Source organism: Pteropus medius, unplaced genomic scaffold (genome assembly GCF_902729225.1).
Source record: "Pteropus medius unplaced genomic scaffold, Ma_sr-lr_union100, whole genome shotgun sequence".
NCBI classification, from domain to species: Eukaryota; Metazoa; Chordata; class Mammalia; order Chiroptera; family Pteropodidae; genus Pteropus; species Pteropus medius.
The window spans coordinates 7,817,602-7,837,540 of record NW_024340848.1 but is presented as its reverse complement, the minus strand read 5'-3'; the positions used below and the strand labels follow the sequence as shown (position 1 = coordinate 7,837,540).

At 33.2% G+C, this 19,939-nt stretch overlaps 1 protein-coding gene across 2 annotated transcripts in view; it reads left to right on the top strand.

The window, feature by feature from the left end:
• UGGT2 (UDP-glucose glycoprotein glucosyltransferase 2) overlaps positions 1–19,939 on the top strand; it is a 142,288-nt gene that overhangs the window by 108,911 nt on the left and 13,438 nt on the right. For both annotated transcript variants that reach the window (XM_039837928.1, XM_039837919.1), the window contains 8 exons: positions 581–665; positions 4,391–4,473; positions 6,852–6,950; positions 8,282–8,366; positions 11,582–11,764; positions 13,108–13,268; positions 13,895–14,009; positions 16,702–16,818. In XM_039837928.1, the coding sequence (XP_039693862.1) occupies positions 581–665; positions 4,391–4,473; positions 6,852–6,950; positions 8,282–8,366; positions 11,582–11,764; positions 13,108–13,268; positions 13,895–14,009; positions 16,702–16,818 (928 nt within the window). The remainder of the gene's footprint in view (positions 1–580; positions 666–4,390; positions 4,474–6,851; positions 6,951–8,281; positions 8,367–11,581; positions 11,765–13,107; positions 13,269–13,894; positions 14,010–16,701; positions 16,819–19,939) is intronic.

Here is a 19,939-nt window from a genome sequence, read left to right as displayed (position 1 = left end):
AGCAAAACTGTCATTTGATTTGTTTATGCAGTTTTGAAAACTAGACAAATATGTGTAATATAGAAACATTCATCTGATATAGATGGACATCATAGACACATTTTCAGTCATGAGTTTAATAATATACTTCAAATTTTAGTATTTGAAAATGTTTGGTTAGATATTGAAAACTTGTTGGAAAGTGTAAAATTCCTTTGGTTATGATATATAAACAATTTAAAGTCTAGAAAATATCTCATATTTTAATTATTGCAAATAACAGAGATATAAAAGATTGACTTGTGATAATCTTTGTACACAACAGCAAAGATAAGCGATAATTTGAGCTTTCTGAATGATTAAACAATATCAAATTTAGTGAGTGAGTTTTGTGTAATTTTAATTTGTATTAAGTTAAAATTGAACAGTTTTAAAAATTGTAGTGTACTGTAGCATATCTTAATTGACTATAGAAATAGCAAATATGACATATACACAGTGATAGTATACTTATATTTATTGCAAAATGAATTTATTGTTATGTATACTGTCTGTTTTTTCTTGACTAACCATAGATCCTTACACATTTTTCTACTTTTAGGCATGAAGGGACTGACTCTCAGCCAGACCTAGGAGATGCTGTTGTTGTGTTGAACAGCTTCAGGAGTAAAATAATTGAAGTACAAGTACGTGAGGCAGAAGCTCTTTATAGTCTCTGTTCTTAATACTGAGAATTTTTTTTTAATTAAATTGTTTTTGGTTTACAATAATTTTACAATTTTATTACCTAAAACATCATATTAGAGCTCTGACAATGAAAGAAAAAAGAGGATTAAGTTCACGGGGGGAAGGCAGAGAGCTTGAATATAGAAGAAAAGGAATGATTTTTTTTTTTTTAAGTTATGGTGTGTCTACTATATCTACTGTATCTCTAGCCAGATAATGTTACAAATTAGGCTCCAGGGATAAGATCAGGAACACAGGTCTAAAAACTAGCCCTGAAAAGAAAAAGTTTCTTAAAAAAAAAAGAAAGAGAAGAGAGAAAATGAGTTCATTAATGGCAGATTTGGTCCTTTGAGACCAAACCACCTAGTTAAAACTCGTAAAAATGTTGAGTAAGATTTTTTTTTTATCTTAAAACAATGAGGAGCTGACATTAATGAAATAATAAAGAGAATAAGGAAATATAAATATTTCTCCTGTGGCTTTAACTTCCTTTCTCAACAGGAACTCATACTCAACTTGAATACATTCCCTTCTGGCCATTCCAGATTAAAAATTCCACAAAACCCAAACCAGCTGCTTAAGTTACTAAGTCAGCCCAAGTCCTTTAGGACCAGCATTTCAGCTATGTCTGTTTTGAGAATAAGATAGTTTAGCTTTGTAAAGTGCTTTATGAGTGTCAAATAAATAAATTAGTTTAAATGGAGTTCCAGAAGGTGATGAAGGAAAGAATGAGGTACAGGTAATATTTGAAGCAATAATGGCTGAGGATTTTCATGAATTGAGGAAAGATGCCAATTTGCATATTCAAGAAGTCCAGTGATTCCCACACAGGAAAATCACACTTAGATTCTTGTTGATAAAACTATGTAAAACCAAAACAAAGAGAAATCTTGAAAGTAACCAGAGGAAAAAAGAAAAATTCCTTCAAAGAGCTATAGTTAGCCCGACAGTTGATTTCTCAGCAGTAACAAACCAGAAGAAACTGGAGTGATATTTAAAAGCACAAAATGGAAAGGGGAATGCCAGCCAACAGTAATTTACCCTGAAAAGATAGCTAGCTTTCAAGAAGAAACATAACAAGGTATTTTCATACAAATTAAAAATTGAAATTGTCACCAGCATATTCACACTAACAGAAATTCTAAAAGAATTTCGGGAAGAAAAAAAAAATCTTAGAAGGTTTGAGTTTGAAAAAAAGAATGAAGAGAAAAGAAAATAGTAAATATGTGAGAGTTTATGAACAATGAATATATGAAATAATAATGTCTTATGAGGATTTTAAAAATATATAGAATTAAAAATGTAATAATAGCATTTAAGCCATAAGATAAATAGGGTTGTATGCACTAACACATAAAGTTCTTATATTGACCACAGCAGTAGTAATGATTACTTTTAGCCCTTAGGGCAAATATGATTTTTTTAATATCTAAGATAACCACTGAAAGAATGGAAATGAGGCACAATGTCATAATAAAGAGGAAAAATAGAATAAAACAAATCAACATGAATAAGAAAGGAGAAAAAATAAAGCAGAATATATGGGACATAGAGGATGCACAAAATAGTTAGAATTTAACCCACTTATATTAAATGTAAATGGATTAAATGTTCTAATTGAAAGACAGAGATTGTCATACTGGATTTGTTTAAAATCCCAACCATATGTTGTTTTCAGAAAGTACATCTAATACATGAGAATACAGCTTCAGGAAGAGGATGAAAAAATACAAGCGTGACAAAAAGTATACTAGGGCAATACTAACCTAAACAAAGTTTGTATAGCTATGCTAATATCAGAGATATTGGACATTATGACAAATAACATTACTAAAAATAAAAAAGTCACATATGTGGCAGAAATAGAATTAGAAACAAAAATTGACAGTTCTCTATTATATTAGGATATTAACACACATCTCTTAGTACTTGGTACATAATGAAACCAAATTCAGTAGAGTAGAAAGTTAATAGGAAATACCCATATGGTTGGGATCTCTAAGATTCAATAATAGGAGGCTACCAAAGCTCTCACCTTATATATTGTCTAAATCCTAAACTGCTGTATCACCTATTTTTACCTCGCTTTCCACATCATAACATTCCTGTTCACCTCCACTCCTTATCAGTGATCACTTAAACATGCTGCTCACACTCATCTTCAATACTATTTCTCCTGTGGCTTTAACTTCCTTTCTCAACAGGAACTCATACTCAACTTGAATATATTCCCTTCTGGCCATTCCAGATTAAAAACTCCACAAAACCCAAACCAGCTGCTTAAGTTACTAAGTCAGCCCAAGTCCTTTAGGACCAGCATTTCAGCTAGTTTTATCCTAGCCCTCCAAATGGGAGAGAAACATTATTTGGAGTAGTGGGGCGATGATTCCATCATTGAGTAATTTTGACCATTGAAAAATTGTTTAAGTTTTCTTTTTCTTGATCTGAATTTTTGCATTCTATGTATTGGTTCCAATTTAACCTGTTGGTCCATAGTATAGAGTAGATCTAACTCTTTCACCACAACCATCAGATCTTTGAGGGTCAACCATTCTAGCCACCTAGGTCCTTCAGTTGTTTTTTAGTTAACAGTTTTATTTCCTCATCATCCATCTCTCAGAAATACACAAAAAGAGAAAGGAAGAAGAAAAGATAAGCAGCATAAAGGATTAGCCTGTGAACTTTAGTAGCCCACTTAATAGGAATCCTAGAAAGAAGAAACAGAAAACTGAGGAGAGAAAGTATAACACAGTTAAAGAATGATAAAAATGTTCATGTCAAAAGGGTCCACAAACTAGGACAAGTGAGAAAGTCCCCAAATAAGATTCTAATAACTACCAGGGAGAAAGGCAGGCCACAACAATAGAATAATACTAACACTAGCATCTGACATTTCTTTTTTCAAAATAGATGTTACAAGACAGCAAAACAGCCTTTAATGTTCTGAAGAAAATTATTTTGAACCTGAGATTCTTTAGCCAAATCCTTAATCAAATGTGAAGGCAAAATAAAGTAGATTTTTATACTGCAAAGATTTAGAAAAATCATTTTCACATCCCTTCTTGAAGGTATTTGCCAGCACAGTGAAGATAAAGACAAAGAAAAAGGAAGATAGGTACTTCAAGAAATGGTGCCATTAATTCAAAAATCAAAGCAGGGCCTAGAAAGAAACAGGCAGTTAATAGTTAAGCTTCAAGAAAAATGTCTTCAAGAAGACAGGAATTTCAGACAAGTAACATAAACAAGAAACTGGAAAGTATTAGGTATGTGGTAAAAAAAAGAAACACCTCACCACAAGAAAAAAATAAAAATAAAATTCCAAGAATTTTATTAAAACTTTCAGATAAAAAGGATGACGTAGTGAACTACTCATCTTTCACAAAGAACGAATGTCTAAACCCTATGAATCTAGATATACTAGTGGATATGTCCAAAGTTGATAAATCAGTAAATACAAGTGTAAGCACATTATCTAGGAGTATGGAAGTAACCACCAAAAGAACTAAACAAGGGGCTAAAACCAGATCGTGTATATAATGTTGTACTAAGATATCCCCTGGCTTCATTTACTGCACCTCTTTTAGATAACAAGGGTCACCCTGCCCAATGTGTTTCACTTTCTAACCATGCAGCATAATATTTAAAGCTGCTAAATTCTAAAATTTTTCTTTACTATGCTATCTAGGTACAGAAAAAGCCAGACAAAATTAAAGAAGATATCCTTAATGATAAAGGTGGAAAAAAAGGAATGTGGGATTCTATTAAAAGGTATTTACTAATTAATATTTTAATGTATAACCATAAATCCATAGGGAGTCTAATATGTGGAAACTCTGTAGATGGGAAACATTTAAGTAAAGCACAGATCCTCTTTTCTAAGAGGAATAAGATAGATACATCACAACACAAAACAGGAAACTGAAGCTATAAGGCAGTTGAAAACGAAGTATTGTATAAACCAAAGGAGAAAAAGGCTATATTAAGTTAGGAGTAACCTCAGAAGAGACTCTTGGTGAACTGTGTGGCTAAGATGGGTTCTAAAGGATGGAAAGGATTTCAAAAGTTGGTGATGGAGTGAAGGTACCTGGTTACATGAGGTTAAAAAAATGGCTCTGTTCCTTAAGGAACAGAAAGTAGCCCAGGTTAGCTGGGACAGTGAATATAGTAGGGAATCTTTAAGTTAGATTGGGACGTATTTTAGTCAGAAAAGAAATACATTGGCTCACACATTTACAGAGTCCAAGTGTAGAGCTGGCTTTGGGCATTCAGGTGATGTGGTCTAAAATTCTTCATCTCTTAGTTCTGTTATCTGTGCCTCCTTCACTTTCAGATAAACTTTTACAAGGAAAAGTTTGCCATCTCCAGTGAAAAGAGATTGCCTCTTTCTAAGTAGTACCAGCAAAAGATTCAAAGCTGACTCATTGGTCCAGCTATAGCCATGTGTCCCAAGCTGAACTAATCACTATTGACTTATTGACCAAGCTTAGGTCATATGCCTATCTCTAGAGCCAATGAGAAGGCCTTTTCCCACTTAAACCTCATAGAATGAAATTGGAGGAGGAATGCCTCCCCTACTCAAACTACAATATTATTGTTACTGAAGTATAAAGGATACTACACAGACAAAAAAGCTGTCTGCTATATATCCACATTGTAGAGAACTTTGAAAGTCTATTTTAGAGATTTGCACTTAATTTGATTGTGATGGAGAACCATTGATCATTTTGATCAAGGCTAAGAAATAGAAATTTTAGGCCAAATAGATTCAACAACCTAACCAGATTTTGTCATACCAAATCAGAAGCACTCCCATCATTTTGTATTTTGCCCAGTTTAGGCCTCTTTTTTGATCGTTGAATCCTTATTTGATAAAAAGAATCATTTGCATTGAACTGGTTACTGATAGAGAAAGGCTTAAACCTACTTGTTTTGAGATGATCTGAAGAGTAGGGATGTTTGGCAGAAGATAATGAAACAGAATTTGAGCATTTTAAAGAGGATCTGTCCATGAACTTCCATTAAAACTAGAAGGTAGAGTTAAGAATGAATAAAGATAAGCATTAAAACTATGGCATAGCTACTTGCTACACAAAAAAAGATACCAAAAACAAAATAATGCTTTGTTTGAGAGATGGTAATTCATCTATATATAAGTATTGTATATATTATAATTCTTTCACTTTTTATGTTAGTTTTATCTTTAAAGTGATTTTTTTCCCCATTGAATCAACTGTTTTTCTTATTTGGAAGATTACAATAAGAAAAGATTTGAAAAATGTTTCTATCATAACTATTCCTATTTGGCAAAATATATCTTGTGATGATTGGAAATTTAATTTTCCAAATTTTAGTCATTCTAAATATCTGCATGTAAAAATGAGATTTTTAATTAAATAAAAATTTTAAGTAGAAAAAGAAGAAATTATACATTATTAATACTCCAAATAAAAGATTCAGTCACTTTTGTATATGAGATGGGCCTATAAAAGGCTGTGTCCAAAAGGTGGTGAAAATGACAGCTGGGCCCAGATGAAGCTACTGTGATGCAAACCAGTGAGTGGACTTGGCTCTCTGCAGCTCTCTCATCTCTGTGGATGCATACCCAAAATACTTTTATCTCCTTAGCCTACATGGAGTGGTGACTATTGCTGGCCAGAGGAACTCTATATCTAAACTGTAGGCACCTTTTATAATATTTTATCCTTGGGGAGCCATGTCACAAGCACTCAAGGACCTACCCTGTTACCACACAGGAAAACTCTTGCTATGCTAGAGTTACATATTTGTACATTCTGTTTCTTCTCTCATTACTGTTGTGTTTAAAGTCTCAATACATTAGATATGACTATAGCATGTCAAAACTCATTCTTTGTTCTCAACAACATTCATACCTCACAAAGATTCAAAGATATTACCTTACTAACCTAGAAACACTATAATTGCATTGTTATAAATTTTTTTATAATCATAACATTGTCGCATGTTTTAATATTAGTAATTCATAATTGTTAAAAGAGGTTTATGGTGTAATAACTTCACTTTGAAAGACATTCCTATTTTTGTTGCTTATCAAGTTTAGTATATAGGTATATAAAGTTTGCAGATGTATATTTAGAAACTGTTAATCACTACTTTTTTATTCCAAGTTTCACAAGAAGTTTGCATAAAGAAAAAGATGAAATAGAAACAGACGTTCTGAACATTTTTTCAGTTGCTTCTGGCCATTTATATGAACGCTTTTTAAGGTAAGTACTTTTTTATTTAATGTTTTAAAAATTAATATATTTACATGGTTCAAAAATAATTTTAAAAGTTTGAAAGAATAAAAGAATGTACAGTAAAAATAATCTCTCACCTGTTTTTCTTGATACCTAGTTCCCTTTCCCAGAGGAAACCAATATTACTATTTTCATATCCTGCCAAAGATATATATATAGACAAGCAAATATATGTTTTTTTTTAACTTCTTTTTACTTAAATAGTGAAGTATATACTGTTCTACACCTTGCTTTTTTTTAACTTCAAATTATGAGGGAAATGTATTTTTTAAACACAGTAAAAGTTCATGAGTTTGATTAATTTGGAATATTGTTGGTCTCTAAGGCTAGAATGGATATATTTTATAACAATGTGATATGTGAGAAGTATATATTGTAAATTTTCCTTTTCCAATTCAGAAATGTCTTGTTTTATAAAAAAGGAGACAGTGAGAGGAGCAAAGTATGTTTACAAACTACAAAGAGCTATTTTTAAAATTTATATAAAGGATCACAGAGAATGCCTCAAAAGTGTTTGAATATGTGTTTATATTTTAAGATGGAACTTTAAATACATCTGTATCTTCTCCAATCAGAGGTCTAGAATAGCAAAACAGATGCCCTGTTCACTGGATTTATCAATATAGACAGATCATTCAACGCTTCAAGTTCTGCACACCTGTTATTGACACAGTAGACGAGCCAATATTAGCATGTAGTTCAGCTAATCAAGACTATTTCAGACTAGCTTCTTTGTCAGCTGTAACAAAAAGCAATCAATTTAGTCTGTATCAGGTGTATGTATACAAATGCTCCTCAACTTATGATGGGTTACATCCCAATAAACCCATTGTAGGTTGAAAATGTGTCAGAAATGCATTTAATACACCTAGCTTATTGAACATCATAGTTTAGCCTAGCCTACCATAAAAGTACTCAGAACACTTAACATTATTCTATAGTTGTGCTAAATCATGTCACGCCATTGCCCAGCATCCTGAGAAAGTATCAAACCACATATTGACAGCCTGAGAAAAGCTCAGAATTTAAAATGTGAAGTATGGTTTCTACTGAATGTGTTATTGCTTTCACATCATTGTAAAGTTAGAAATTCATAAGTTGGGGACCATCCATTAATATATATCCTTATATATTACATACTTGATGAGCAACCATGATATTTGAAGGTCCATCAGTCTATTTCTCCATAATTCAGTTAAAAACTTCTAATCAATAGCTTTAAATATTTAAAAGCTTTATGAAAAGTAAGATGAACTCTTTTAATGTTAACTTATTGAGTTTAATGTTCTTTTATACAGAATCATGATGCTTTCTGTTTTACGTAACACCAAAACACCAGTGAAATTCTGGTTCCTAAAAAATTATCTCTCACCAACATTTAAAGTAAGTACATTAATAATTTATATTATAGATTGGTTAATGTTTGAATAATAAATTCTTTATATTATTATAAGTTAATATAACTTCTCTTTTCAGAATGAGTCTTGAAATGTATATTTACTCAAATTACTATTTATATCAATTTTAAAATTTTGGTATTCAATTTTTTATCTAGCCTAAGAAAAATTCTATACAATTTTTATTTAAAGAAGTGTTTAAAAGGACAGCAAGAGATGGCTTATTTTTAAGTAAACTCAAAATTAGAAGGATTAGTGGTTTTTCATGATAATAATTCAATAAAATTTGGCAATGAAAATATGTACAGATTATCAGTAAAAAGAATCCAAAGCAAGAACAGTAATATCAAGAAAATATGAACACTGTACTATAGAAAATAGTTTGAATAGTACCAGAAACAATAAGTTATTTTATCTTTGTGCAGTTCATTGATTACTCTGGTAGTCTGGACACTATATTTAGAAGTCTGAGGCATTTTGTATTAGAAGTTTTCAGATGACCAACGTCTATTACCCTAGACTCAACCCCCACACTCCTGCTGCAAAGTATCCCCTGTCCCTTCCTATTCTCACTACAGATTAGTTAGGTTCCATGAAAGTTCAGGTCTCATTTAACAATTCAAAGGAGTCCTCTTTTTCTAGACCAAAACTAGTGGTAAAAGTAGAAATGAAAATAGCCAACCATGCTTTTATTCCTTAATATTGTCAGGCACATTGCTAACTACCTGTATTTTTCAGTCATGTTTTGTAAAGTCCTATTACTAGAAAACCAAGACGCAGAAATTATGTAACTGGCCTACACAGTTAGGAGGTATCCAAGACCATGCTTATGTCCAGTAATTTACTAGATGGACTCACAGAACTCAGAAAAGCGATTATACTCAAAGTTACAATTTACTACAGCAAAAGATAAAGATTAAAATCAGCAAAATGAGGATAGGACAGAGTCCATAGGAAACCAGATGCAGAGCTTCCAGTTGTCCTCTCCCATTGGAGTCATGTAGACAGAGCTTATTTCTTACTGCAAAAAGTGTAACAATACACTTTTTTTGCCAAGTAGGGAAGCTCACTCAGACTGGTGTCCAGAGTTTTTATTGAAATTGGCCACGTAGTCCCACCTGATTACCATGGCTGACCTTAGCCTTCAGTCCCTCTAGAGGCTGAGCTGATACCTTGTGGCCCAAGGTCCCTACCATAAATCACATCATTTGCATAGGCTCTTTGGCATGGCCCAGGGTCCCCAGGTAAATAAAGACATTTTATCAGGCTGAACATTCCAAAAGTAGGAGTTACCTCCCAGGAGCTAGGGCCCCAGGGCCCAACCTTTCTTTAGATAAGATTTGTCCTTTATAGCACAGACTTAAGATCAAACAGCTAAATTAAGAACACAACTAAGATTTGAACTCAAGCATTCCCACCTCAAAGCCAGGTGCTTAATTAACCTTTATGTAGTAGTCACTCTGCCCACCTCCAACAGCCAAGTGCTGCCTCCCGTGCTCATTTGGCAATAGGCAAAAAACTGAAAAAGAGCCCATAAACATAAACAAGAAGTCATACTAGTGTATTACTAAATTTTTAATGTTATTCTACCAGGCAGACACTGCAAAGGGAGATTGAAAGCTACGTAAATTGTGCTTACACAATCTAAAGAATCTTTTAGCAGGAAATTATATCATACACTGGAAATAATGCTACATCTTGATTCACTACATGGCCAAAAGTAATACTATATCTGATATAATATTTTCTGTCTTTCTGTAATTGTGTTCCTTTCCCTTAAAATTTTTATTTTTTAAAACTTTTCGGTGAAATGTATGTACAGATCATAAGTGTACAGCTTTGATGATTTTGACAAACTTAAAACCTGTCTGTAACTGTTTATCCAGCAGCCAGATACAGAAACAGAAATTACTAATGCTCTAGATCTTTTTCATCAATTTTTAAAAAATAAACCTCCTCTCTTCCTTTAAATATTTGTTAAATTATATCTATTTAGGGAGTAATCCTTTCCTGACCACACTATGTAAAATTATAATCCCTTCTGATCTTTTACCTTTTAATTTTCCTCTATAGCACTATCTTCTATAAATAAATGACATTTCGTTTCTTTTTTACTTACTACCTGTAAAATGTAAGCTACTGATTTGAAGGCCATGATTTGTATCTGTTTTAGTCACTACAGTATCCCTATGGCCTCGAATAGTGCCTGGCACATAGTCCATGCTCAGTGAATGTTTTTAATATATATATATATATTTGCTGAATAAAAAACATTTTTCTAATTTCTTCTGATTTTTTTAGAAATTTGAAACCCAAGCAGTGATTCCCAGAAACTGGTCTAATCATAATTTCAACATTTCAATTCACAGATAAAATTGATGCTTACAGTAAGGAACAGAATTTAAATCTACATTGTTATTACAGAATCAGGGAGAAAATTTAAATGTGTAACCAGCAACTAACTACAGATGAGAATTAAGAAAATAAATAAATAAATGCAAATTCTATATTTGCTAACCCATCTTTCCCTACTTCACTATCCTCCCTCTCAACATTTGGGCTCGTAAGCGAAACTTAACCAACAGTGTATTTCATTAACTGCTCTGTTTTTAGTAGAATAAGATACTCTAAGCTTATAAGACACTAAGTGAAATATAAAACGTTCAGACCACAGTAACTATCTTGTGTTTTAATTTTTGAATTAGTCATAAACCTCAAACACGAAACTCATGTAGAGAATCTAATTTATCAGTTTACAACTCATTTTGTATTTTTTGTACATCCTCTTCATCTTTATATCTGACAAACCAGCATGTTGATATAAACCATTTGATGCATAGGTGTTCCAAAATCCAGAGGCTTTTCCTTCTATGGTCAGGTATTCTCAAGTCAAACATTGGTAGCGAAAATAGAGGAGTATATATCTTAGTTAATAATAAGCTTGCTAGCTAATAGCATGTGCCTATTTTTAATGTATTTTAATGTAGTTTTATGTATACTTGTATTTTTATATTTTCCAGCATTTTCATATTTTTCATTAATAGGTATAAGTTGTAGAAGTAGTATTTAGGCATTTACCAGTTATTTTTGTAACAATTTATAGTAAATGCTACCTTTTAAAGTGATATTTTTTTCTCTAAAAATATCGACTTTTTCTCCTTAAACATATTCTTTGTTGTGTATGTGTGTGTATTTTTTTAGGAGGTAATTCCTCACATGGCTAAGGAATATGGATTCCAATATGAACTAGTCCAATATAGGTGGCCCCGTTGGCTTCATCAACAGACTGAAAAACAAAGGATCATTTGGGGTTACAAAATTCTTTTCCTTGATGTCCTTTTTCCTCTAGCAGTGGACAAAATCATTTTTGTTGATGCTGACCAGGTAATAAGATTAACTATTATTTTTAATAATATTAAACTTTTTTTACACTTCTGAGTATAGGGACTAGGTTTATTTTGCTGTTTATTATCTTTGTTGCCATGCAACCTAAACATATAAGACATGATTGTGATATATAAACAAAGTATCTTTTTAAAAAACTGTCAAAATTCTAGGGATTAAATCAAAGATATTACAAGAAATACCATTTTTCATTTAGGACATGGCAGTTTTCTCTCTGAAGTAATACTTTTTGAAATTTTGATAATTAAAAAAATAAATACTTATATTAGTCATAATAAAAATATATGAGTTATATGAGTTTCTATGAATATGAGCTGATATTTGTTTAAAATGAGCTAGAAAAGCTAGCACTTAAACACAACTCTCTTCTCATTCTTTCACTTTTAACAGCATTCTTTGGCATTTAGCCAATAACTGAATCCTCATGCTACCACTTAAGGGGAAAAAAAGTCCCAAAGGCTCAAAAAACCATTACGGTTCTCAGCTTTAATATATCCAAAAATTGTTATGACTTTTACTCTACCTGCCTTGCATACCTTTGAAATCATTAATGGCAAAAAATATTTGAACAATACACAGAATTTTTAGGAACAGTAATGTGTAAATATTAATCTTATATAAATAAAATGCACAAGTTAGTAGTTATGTTAAAAATGTATATTTTCAAATCTGTTGGTATATTTTACTTATATTCTATACATTTTTGTGTTATTTTCCAAGTTGATAAATATGAATCATTATAATTAAAAATTAAGAAAACAGGCAAATGTAGTGATGAAGTAAGAATTTCCAAACATACCTTCTAACAAAAAGTTTATTTCTCCTACCTACTCCCAACATATACAGTAATATTTTTCCAGCAGGCTTAAGTGTATTAAAATTTCATAAAAACTATTTTAACAGGAGATTTTTCTTTTTGATTCAAACTAATATTTGTCAATATACAGTAATAGAGGTTTGTTATAAAAATAATTTTGAGTTACTAATACATACCTTGAGAAACATAAAGCTATACACTTGTATAGTATTGAATTTTTCCCAAAACACATTTTATTTAAAATATTCTGATGAAAAATGATATGTAAAATATTCTTATTAGTAAGACCTCTCATACAGACTAGGTATATAAATTTTAGGTTTCTTTTAATCTGTAAGAACAAGAGAAAAATAGAAACTTAGTAAACTCATATTACATGGAAGAACTATGAGGAGAATGCAGTGCTCTATATTGTTACAATAAGGTAATGATGATTTGAGAGTCACATAAAAGGTGCTCGTATTATTTTATAGTCTTCATCAGAGAAACTATTTTAATTATTTAGATTGTGAGACATGACCTGAAAGAACTTAGAGATTTCAATCTGGATGGAGCTCCTTATGGGTATACTCCATTTTGTGATAGCCGCACTGAAATGGATGGATATCGTTTCTGGAAAACAGGATATTGGGCATCACATCTTTTAAGAAGGAAATACCATATCAGGTGAGAACATTCATATGCTTACCTTCTAGTAAATAAATAACTTGTCGAATCACAATACTCAGTTCTCTTAGAAGTTATACAATAATGGCAACCAATTACATAATGCTATTACACTCTTAGAAGATTTTACATACATTAACTCATAAAATCTCTACAACAACCTTTTGAGATACTGTTATCATCCCTGTTTTATAGATGTGGAAACTAAAGCATACAGCATTACGTAACATGCCCAGGCTTCCACCGTTAGTACATAGCTGAGCCAGAAGTTAAACCCAAGTAATATGGTTCAAATAATATGCTCCTAACTACTATAGAAGATTTAAATTCGGTTTGTCTTATAACAAAATGAAGATACCATTTTCAAAGCTGTTATTGTTTTGTAGGGCTATTTAATTTCATGAGATCTTGGAAGAATTTGAGGTGACTCTAAGAGGTTATGGATCCTAACAAATGTCAAACCTCTTGGAAGCAGTATTAAGACATTGGGAGCAAAATTATGAAAGGATTCATTATTATTTGACCCAAGGATATCTAAAGTTAATACCATTATTGTGGACATTCACTGGGGGAGAGTAAAAATATATAAGTAACATAGGCTATCAAGGAGGATTCACTTTTTGCAGTGCCTTGTACGTAGTGGATCTCAAGAAATTCAGGAGAATTGCGGCAGGTGACAGGCTCCGGGGCCAGTACCAAGCTCTCAGCCAAGATCCAAACAGTCTTTCAAACCTAGATCAGGTAAGTAAAATGTTCATAGAATAATTTTCAGTATACAGATATAGACTGCTCAAACTTTCTGCTTGGAAACTTCAAAATCTTATACTTTCAGCCTCTTTCAGCCTCTTTCTAGAATTCTCTATTAGATATCTTGACCTACGTGTAATTTTTTCACTTCAAGCTCAACATTTTCTAAACTAATAGTATTTTATCTCCACTTTTACATCCTAAAACCTCTTCTTCCCACAGTGTGCCCACTCTCACTTAACCTATCTTTCACTTTTACTTAACTTATCTTTTTCTTACTTGCTTGCATCACCCATCATTTAAACATTTAAAGATCTCTGATCTTTAAAACAAACTCCTTTTCTCCTGTACCCCACCTTTCTACTGCCTTACATTTTGTTTTACCTAACAGACACTTTTTTCTTTATATCCCACTAATTAAAACTACAATGAGTAATTCTACACATCCATTAGAATGGTAACATTTAAAAGACTGACCACACCAAGTGCTGTCAAGGATGTTCAGTGGCTAGAACTCTGATACATTGCTGATGAGAATGTAAAATGATATAGCCATTTTTGAAAAGTTTGGCTATTTCTTATAAATTTAAATTTATACCTTCTGTAAATGAGCAGTCTTTCCACTTCGAAGTATTTACCCAAGAGAAATGAAAACGTATGTCTACACAAAGACTTGTGCATGAATAGACATATGTGTTTAATTGTCAGACAGCATTAAGATCCCCCTTAAGATTCATGTTCATGAGGTTAAAATGAAAGCAGCATGTTTATGTGTATCTGTGTGTGCTTTGCAAGCCACATTTGGCTGCATGGGCATCAGTGCGGAGATTTGGATTTAACCGGAACTTTAACTTTGCCAAGTGAATACAACTGAGTGGAGCAGGGTAAGACAACTGAATATATTCAAGAGGTTAACTGCAGTGATTAACCATGGAAATTGTACTATGTAAGGAAGGGAGCAAAGACATCAAGGGGTGAGGGACATTAGTGGTAGGATCAATTGATTGGAGGTCCCCGTGGAGCCAAAGGTTATTGATATCTGAGCACTTGATAGACTGAGCTGAAAATTCAGAGGTTGTCGGAAAGTGAGAGCATGAAATTTAAAATACAGAGGACTTGGCTAAGACATGGCCATGGAAGAAAGTGGCTAAGATGACAGACCAGGTTATTTAAGGAATGGATTCCAAGGAAAAGGGTTTTGGAAGGAACAGTGAAGCTTAGGTTTACAGGAAAAAAAATTGAGCAGGAAGTACAAAGAATTCCCATATTTCTGGGCTCTCTATTCCATTGGTCTAAATGTCTGCTCCTTTGCCAATCCCGTATTTTATTAATTACTGTAGATTTTTATAGTAAGACTACAATTTTAATAGTATAAGTCCTGCAGGTTTGTTGTTGTTCTTCAGTATTCTGGATATTTTTACATATAAACTTTAAAATTGGTTGGTTGATATTCACAAAATAATTTGCTGGGACTTTGGGATTGCATTGACTCTAGAGATCAAGTTGGGAAGAATTGACATCTTAACAATATTGAGTCTTCTTTTTCATAAATATGGACTATCTCTCCATTTATTTAGATGTTCCTAGGTTTTTTTCATCAGAATTGTGTAGTTTTCCTCATGTTAGGGGAACATATTTTATTAGATTTTTACCTCGGTTCATTTTTTGGGTTTTTTTGGTGCAAATATAATGGTGTTGTGTTTTTTATTTCAAATTCCAGTTGTTTATTGTTGATACATAGCAGTTGACTTCTGTATATTACTCATATCCTAAAACTTTGTTATAATTGCTTAGCAGTTCCAGTAGTTTTTGTATTGATTCTTAGGACTTTCTGCATAAATAATTCTGTCATCTGTGAACAGACAGTTTTGCTTCCTTTCCTATTTGTATACTTTTTCTTTCCTTTTCTTGTCTTGTTGCATTAGCTAGGATATCCAGTATTTATATTTAATAGGAGCGTTGAGAGAAGAACTCTAAAATTATGAATCTTGGAGCTTAGATAGGACAGCTAATACAAGTACCCCTTGCATCCTCTGGGAGAGAGAGGAAACATGCCCTTTGCTCTGGAATATAAACCAACATTCTCTGGGGAGAGGAAGGGAAGGGCTTTACATTGTCTGGTATATAAACAAATATCTCTGAGAAAGATGTCTCTAAATCTCTTCAGAGGTCTCTATCTTTAACTCACTGGGCTAATTTGCTATTTAAACATATTTTAACCCAAGTGCCAGCAATCTTTGCTTTAGAAAGCCCTGATCATGCAGAAATGTGAAAATGTTCATGGAGCATTTTCTAACAGGGAAATAAAAGGTCTCAGAATCTGGAGAATGTGATGATGACTGATATAAACAGTAATAGCAGGCACAGTGTGAGTGATTGATCCTAGCGTTTCACAGCAGATAGAGGTAGTCCATTTGGGGAATGTAGAGTGGTGGGTGTCTGGGCCTCTTCCTTCATCTCTGATGCTTGGAGTCAGTTCCAGGGCAGGTAGGGGCTTAGTTCCAGTGCATGGGTTCATTCATGACGTAAGATGAGTGGGTCAAATTAAGTATTTAAAGCTTAAAAATAGAGTGATATCTCTGATTTACATGTTTTTAGGATGTTTACAATCTAAATGACAGCTTAAATGTCTTCTTTGCTTCGACTCTGATTCCGATACCTCTTTGTTTAAATCATTTTCTTGTAGGATCTTCCCAATAATATGATTTATCAAGTTGCCATTAAGTCTCTTCCTCAAGATTGGCTGTGGTGTGAAACCTGGTGTGACGATGAATCCAAACAAAGAGCCAAAACAATTGATCTGGTATGAGTCTGTGTTTTATTTTTTTTCATTTGTGTTTGAGCAGCTCCGAAAGTGTTCAAATAGAAATAGTTTTTTGTTTTACAAATGGAATAGCACACTGCTGCTCAGTCTGTTGTTTACTGTTATTTTACTTAACTGGCAAGTATAGGGCTGTGTCAAAGGGACCCCAAGACCACCACCAGGTTTGATGATCACTAAGAGGACTCACAAGACTGGGAATATAGTCATGCTCATAGCTATGATATATTCCAGTGAAAGGATACAAAGCAAAGTCAGCAAAGGGAAAAGGCACATGGGTGAAGTCTAGAGAAAACCAGTTGTGGGCTTCCAAGAGCCTGCTCCCTGTAAAGTTACATGGAACGAGCTTCATTCCTCAAAGTATTTCTACAACATATGAAATGTTATCTACCGGGGAACCTTATCAGAAACCCAATGCCCAGGATTTTTATTGGGGCTCATCACATAAGCACCCCCTCTGCCTGGCACATACCAAAGTTCCCAACATCCAGAAGAAAAGCAGGTGTTCAGCATAAACCATATTGTTTGCACAGTTTAGGCACAATGAGCCATTCTCATCAGAGAATGGTGGGAACACTCTTGAAATCTAAGTTCTCAGGTGCCAGCCAAGGGCCAGACTTGCAAGCAGGCCTTTCTATGAATATCAGTCTCAGGCTTCTATGTCAACTCTTTTCTGTACAAGGGCTTTTCAAAGAAAGGCTGTGAGCTGGCTGAAATGTTCACGAATTAACTGGTATCTTAACATATCAGTTTTTTTCTCCGGCCAATATTTTCCCAAATAAAGATAACTAAAAGAATTCTGTCTATTTAAATTATCTTATACGTGTCTATTTTTCTTATTTTTGAGTTTTTTTCTTACATTTTCATTTTAAGCAATTTATGCTACACAGTTTAACTCTTCTAGAAATGAAATATTTCAAACTAATTTATTTATTGTGCAACTGTCTAAAACTTACATTCCAATACTGTATGGTCTTCAATAGTTACAAGACATTATCATTGTTTTTCAGACCTTATTGTTATTATGTGTTAATTTGAGTATAAAATAATTGTTTACAAGATCTTTGCTGAAGAAAAACTGTCAAAATTTTAGAATTCATATAGTTTTGAACAAAATAAAATAGGACAATAAAATATAGGGGCTTTTTTCTAGATATGTGTAGAAATGTATAGAAAAAAATAACATGGCAACATGTTAGAGTACAACTATAGGTGATAGAATGTAGCAGAAATAAGTAAGATGGCATTGTTAAGAAAGCAAGGGTATTTTCTAAAGAGAGGTCAAGGACATTACTAAACATAACTTTTAAGATGTTGTTCAAGGTTATGTTATAACATAGAAGGTTATGACATACATTAGTAACATAAGGTCTCCTTGGGATCTTTAGGAATACTTAGGTTAATTTGAACTACTGACCTGTAACAAACCCCCTAATTTCAGTGGTTTCACACTCACCCAAGTACAGATCTAAGTGGGTTCCCTATCAGTGAGTAGCTTCCTGTATATCATGACTCAGGAACCAGTCTCCACTCAGCTTGTGGCTTCTTCATCCTCTAGGGTCCTGTCATCATCTGTATCCATCTGGCAAAGTATGGCAGTCACTTGCCACATGTAGCCATTGAGCACTTAAAATGTTGCTGGTCTGAATTGAGATGTGCCGTAAAGTGTAAAATACACACTGTATTTGGAAGACTCAGTACAATAAAAAGAATGTAAAAATATCTCATTACTAATTTTTATATTGATTACATGTTGACTGATAACATTTTGTATATATTGGGTTAAATAAAATACAGTATTAAAATTTATTTCACCTGTTCCTTTTCCATTTTTATATGTGGCTACTAGAACATTTTAAATTACATACATGGTTTCCATTATATTTCCATTGGATAATACGATCTGGAGTGAAGGGAAAAAGGAATGTGGAGAATGCATTCTGACTCCTAATTTTCTCCTTAGTGGAAATTGATCATGGTAAGAGGAGCTGAGAAATGTCATTCCTGGATGGGCAGCTACTTCCTAGCAATAGGTCTACATAGGAAAAGGACAGGTGGCATAAATTTTTGTAGACAGCCTAGCCATCTCTCCCACAAAAATACTTCAAATAAAAGTGAGAGAACATGCTACTTTAGGTCAGCTTCTTGGGGAAAAAGTTAAGAGAATGCAGAAAATCCCAAAGAAATGGCCCTAAGAAATAGAAAAAGCATGAATAATGGTATAGAAGGTGAGACTGTTTTAATCAGAATTTCTCAGTCTGGTCATTATTGACATTTTGGACCACGTAATGGTTTTGGTGCCGTCCTATTCATTATAGAATGTTTAGCTGCATCCCTGGCCTCTACCCACAAGATGGCAGTAGCACCCCACAAGCCCCTAGTCATGACAGCCAGAAATGTCTCCAGACCTTGCCAAAGCTCCCCTGAGAGGCAGGATAGACCCATTTAAGCCCCAAGGATATAGACTGTAGGAGAAAAAAAAAAAAATTAGCACAAAAACCCAAGGAAAACATAGTATTTTTATTTTAAAAGCTTCTTACACAAAAAGAGAAAATAGTTCCATTACCTTCCCTTTATAGAACATATTGCCTGTAAAGTTAATTTCTGCAGAGCAAATCCTGCTTTCCACTTTGGGAATATATTACTATAGAAAATAAATCCACAGTGCAATGAACTGAAAATGTTTGGTGAAAAAAGGATTAAGACAACAGGCTCATGGCTCATAACGAATGGCTTTCCCATAAGGCTTTGGGGAAGGCACGTTGTAGCAACCACAAGAAAATGTCAGGTAGAAGTGAGCTTCAGGACGCATTATCTCTTAATGCTTTGAAATGAGGAAATGGATGCCTGTGTAATTTTGCCAAGTTGATGCTCCTCCCGTAGTCTTCTATAGTCTCTTCTAAGTCATGGATCTACATTCTTCACTTTGCTCAAGCCAAAGACACTGGGGTCATCTTTAACACCTCTTTTCTCACAACTCACATTCAACCCATTAGCAGTTCTTATTAGCTGTACCTTCAGATACATCCAGAATCAGATCCTTCTCAACCTTCTCCTATACCTATGCCTTTTAACTTTTAATTTCCCAAGAAACTCTATAGTA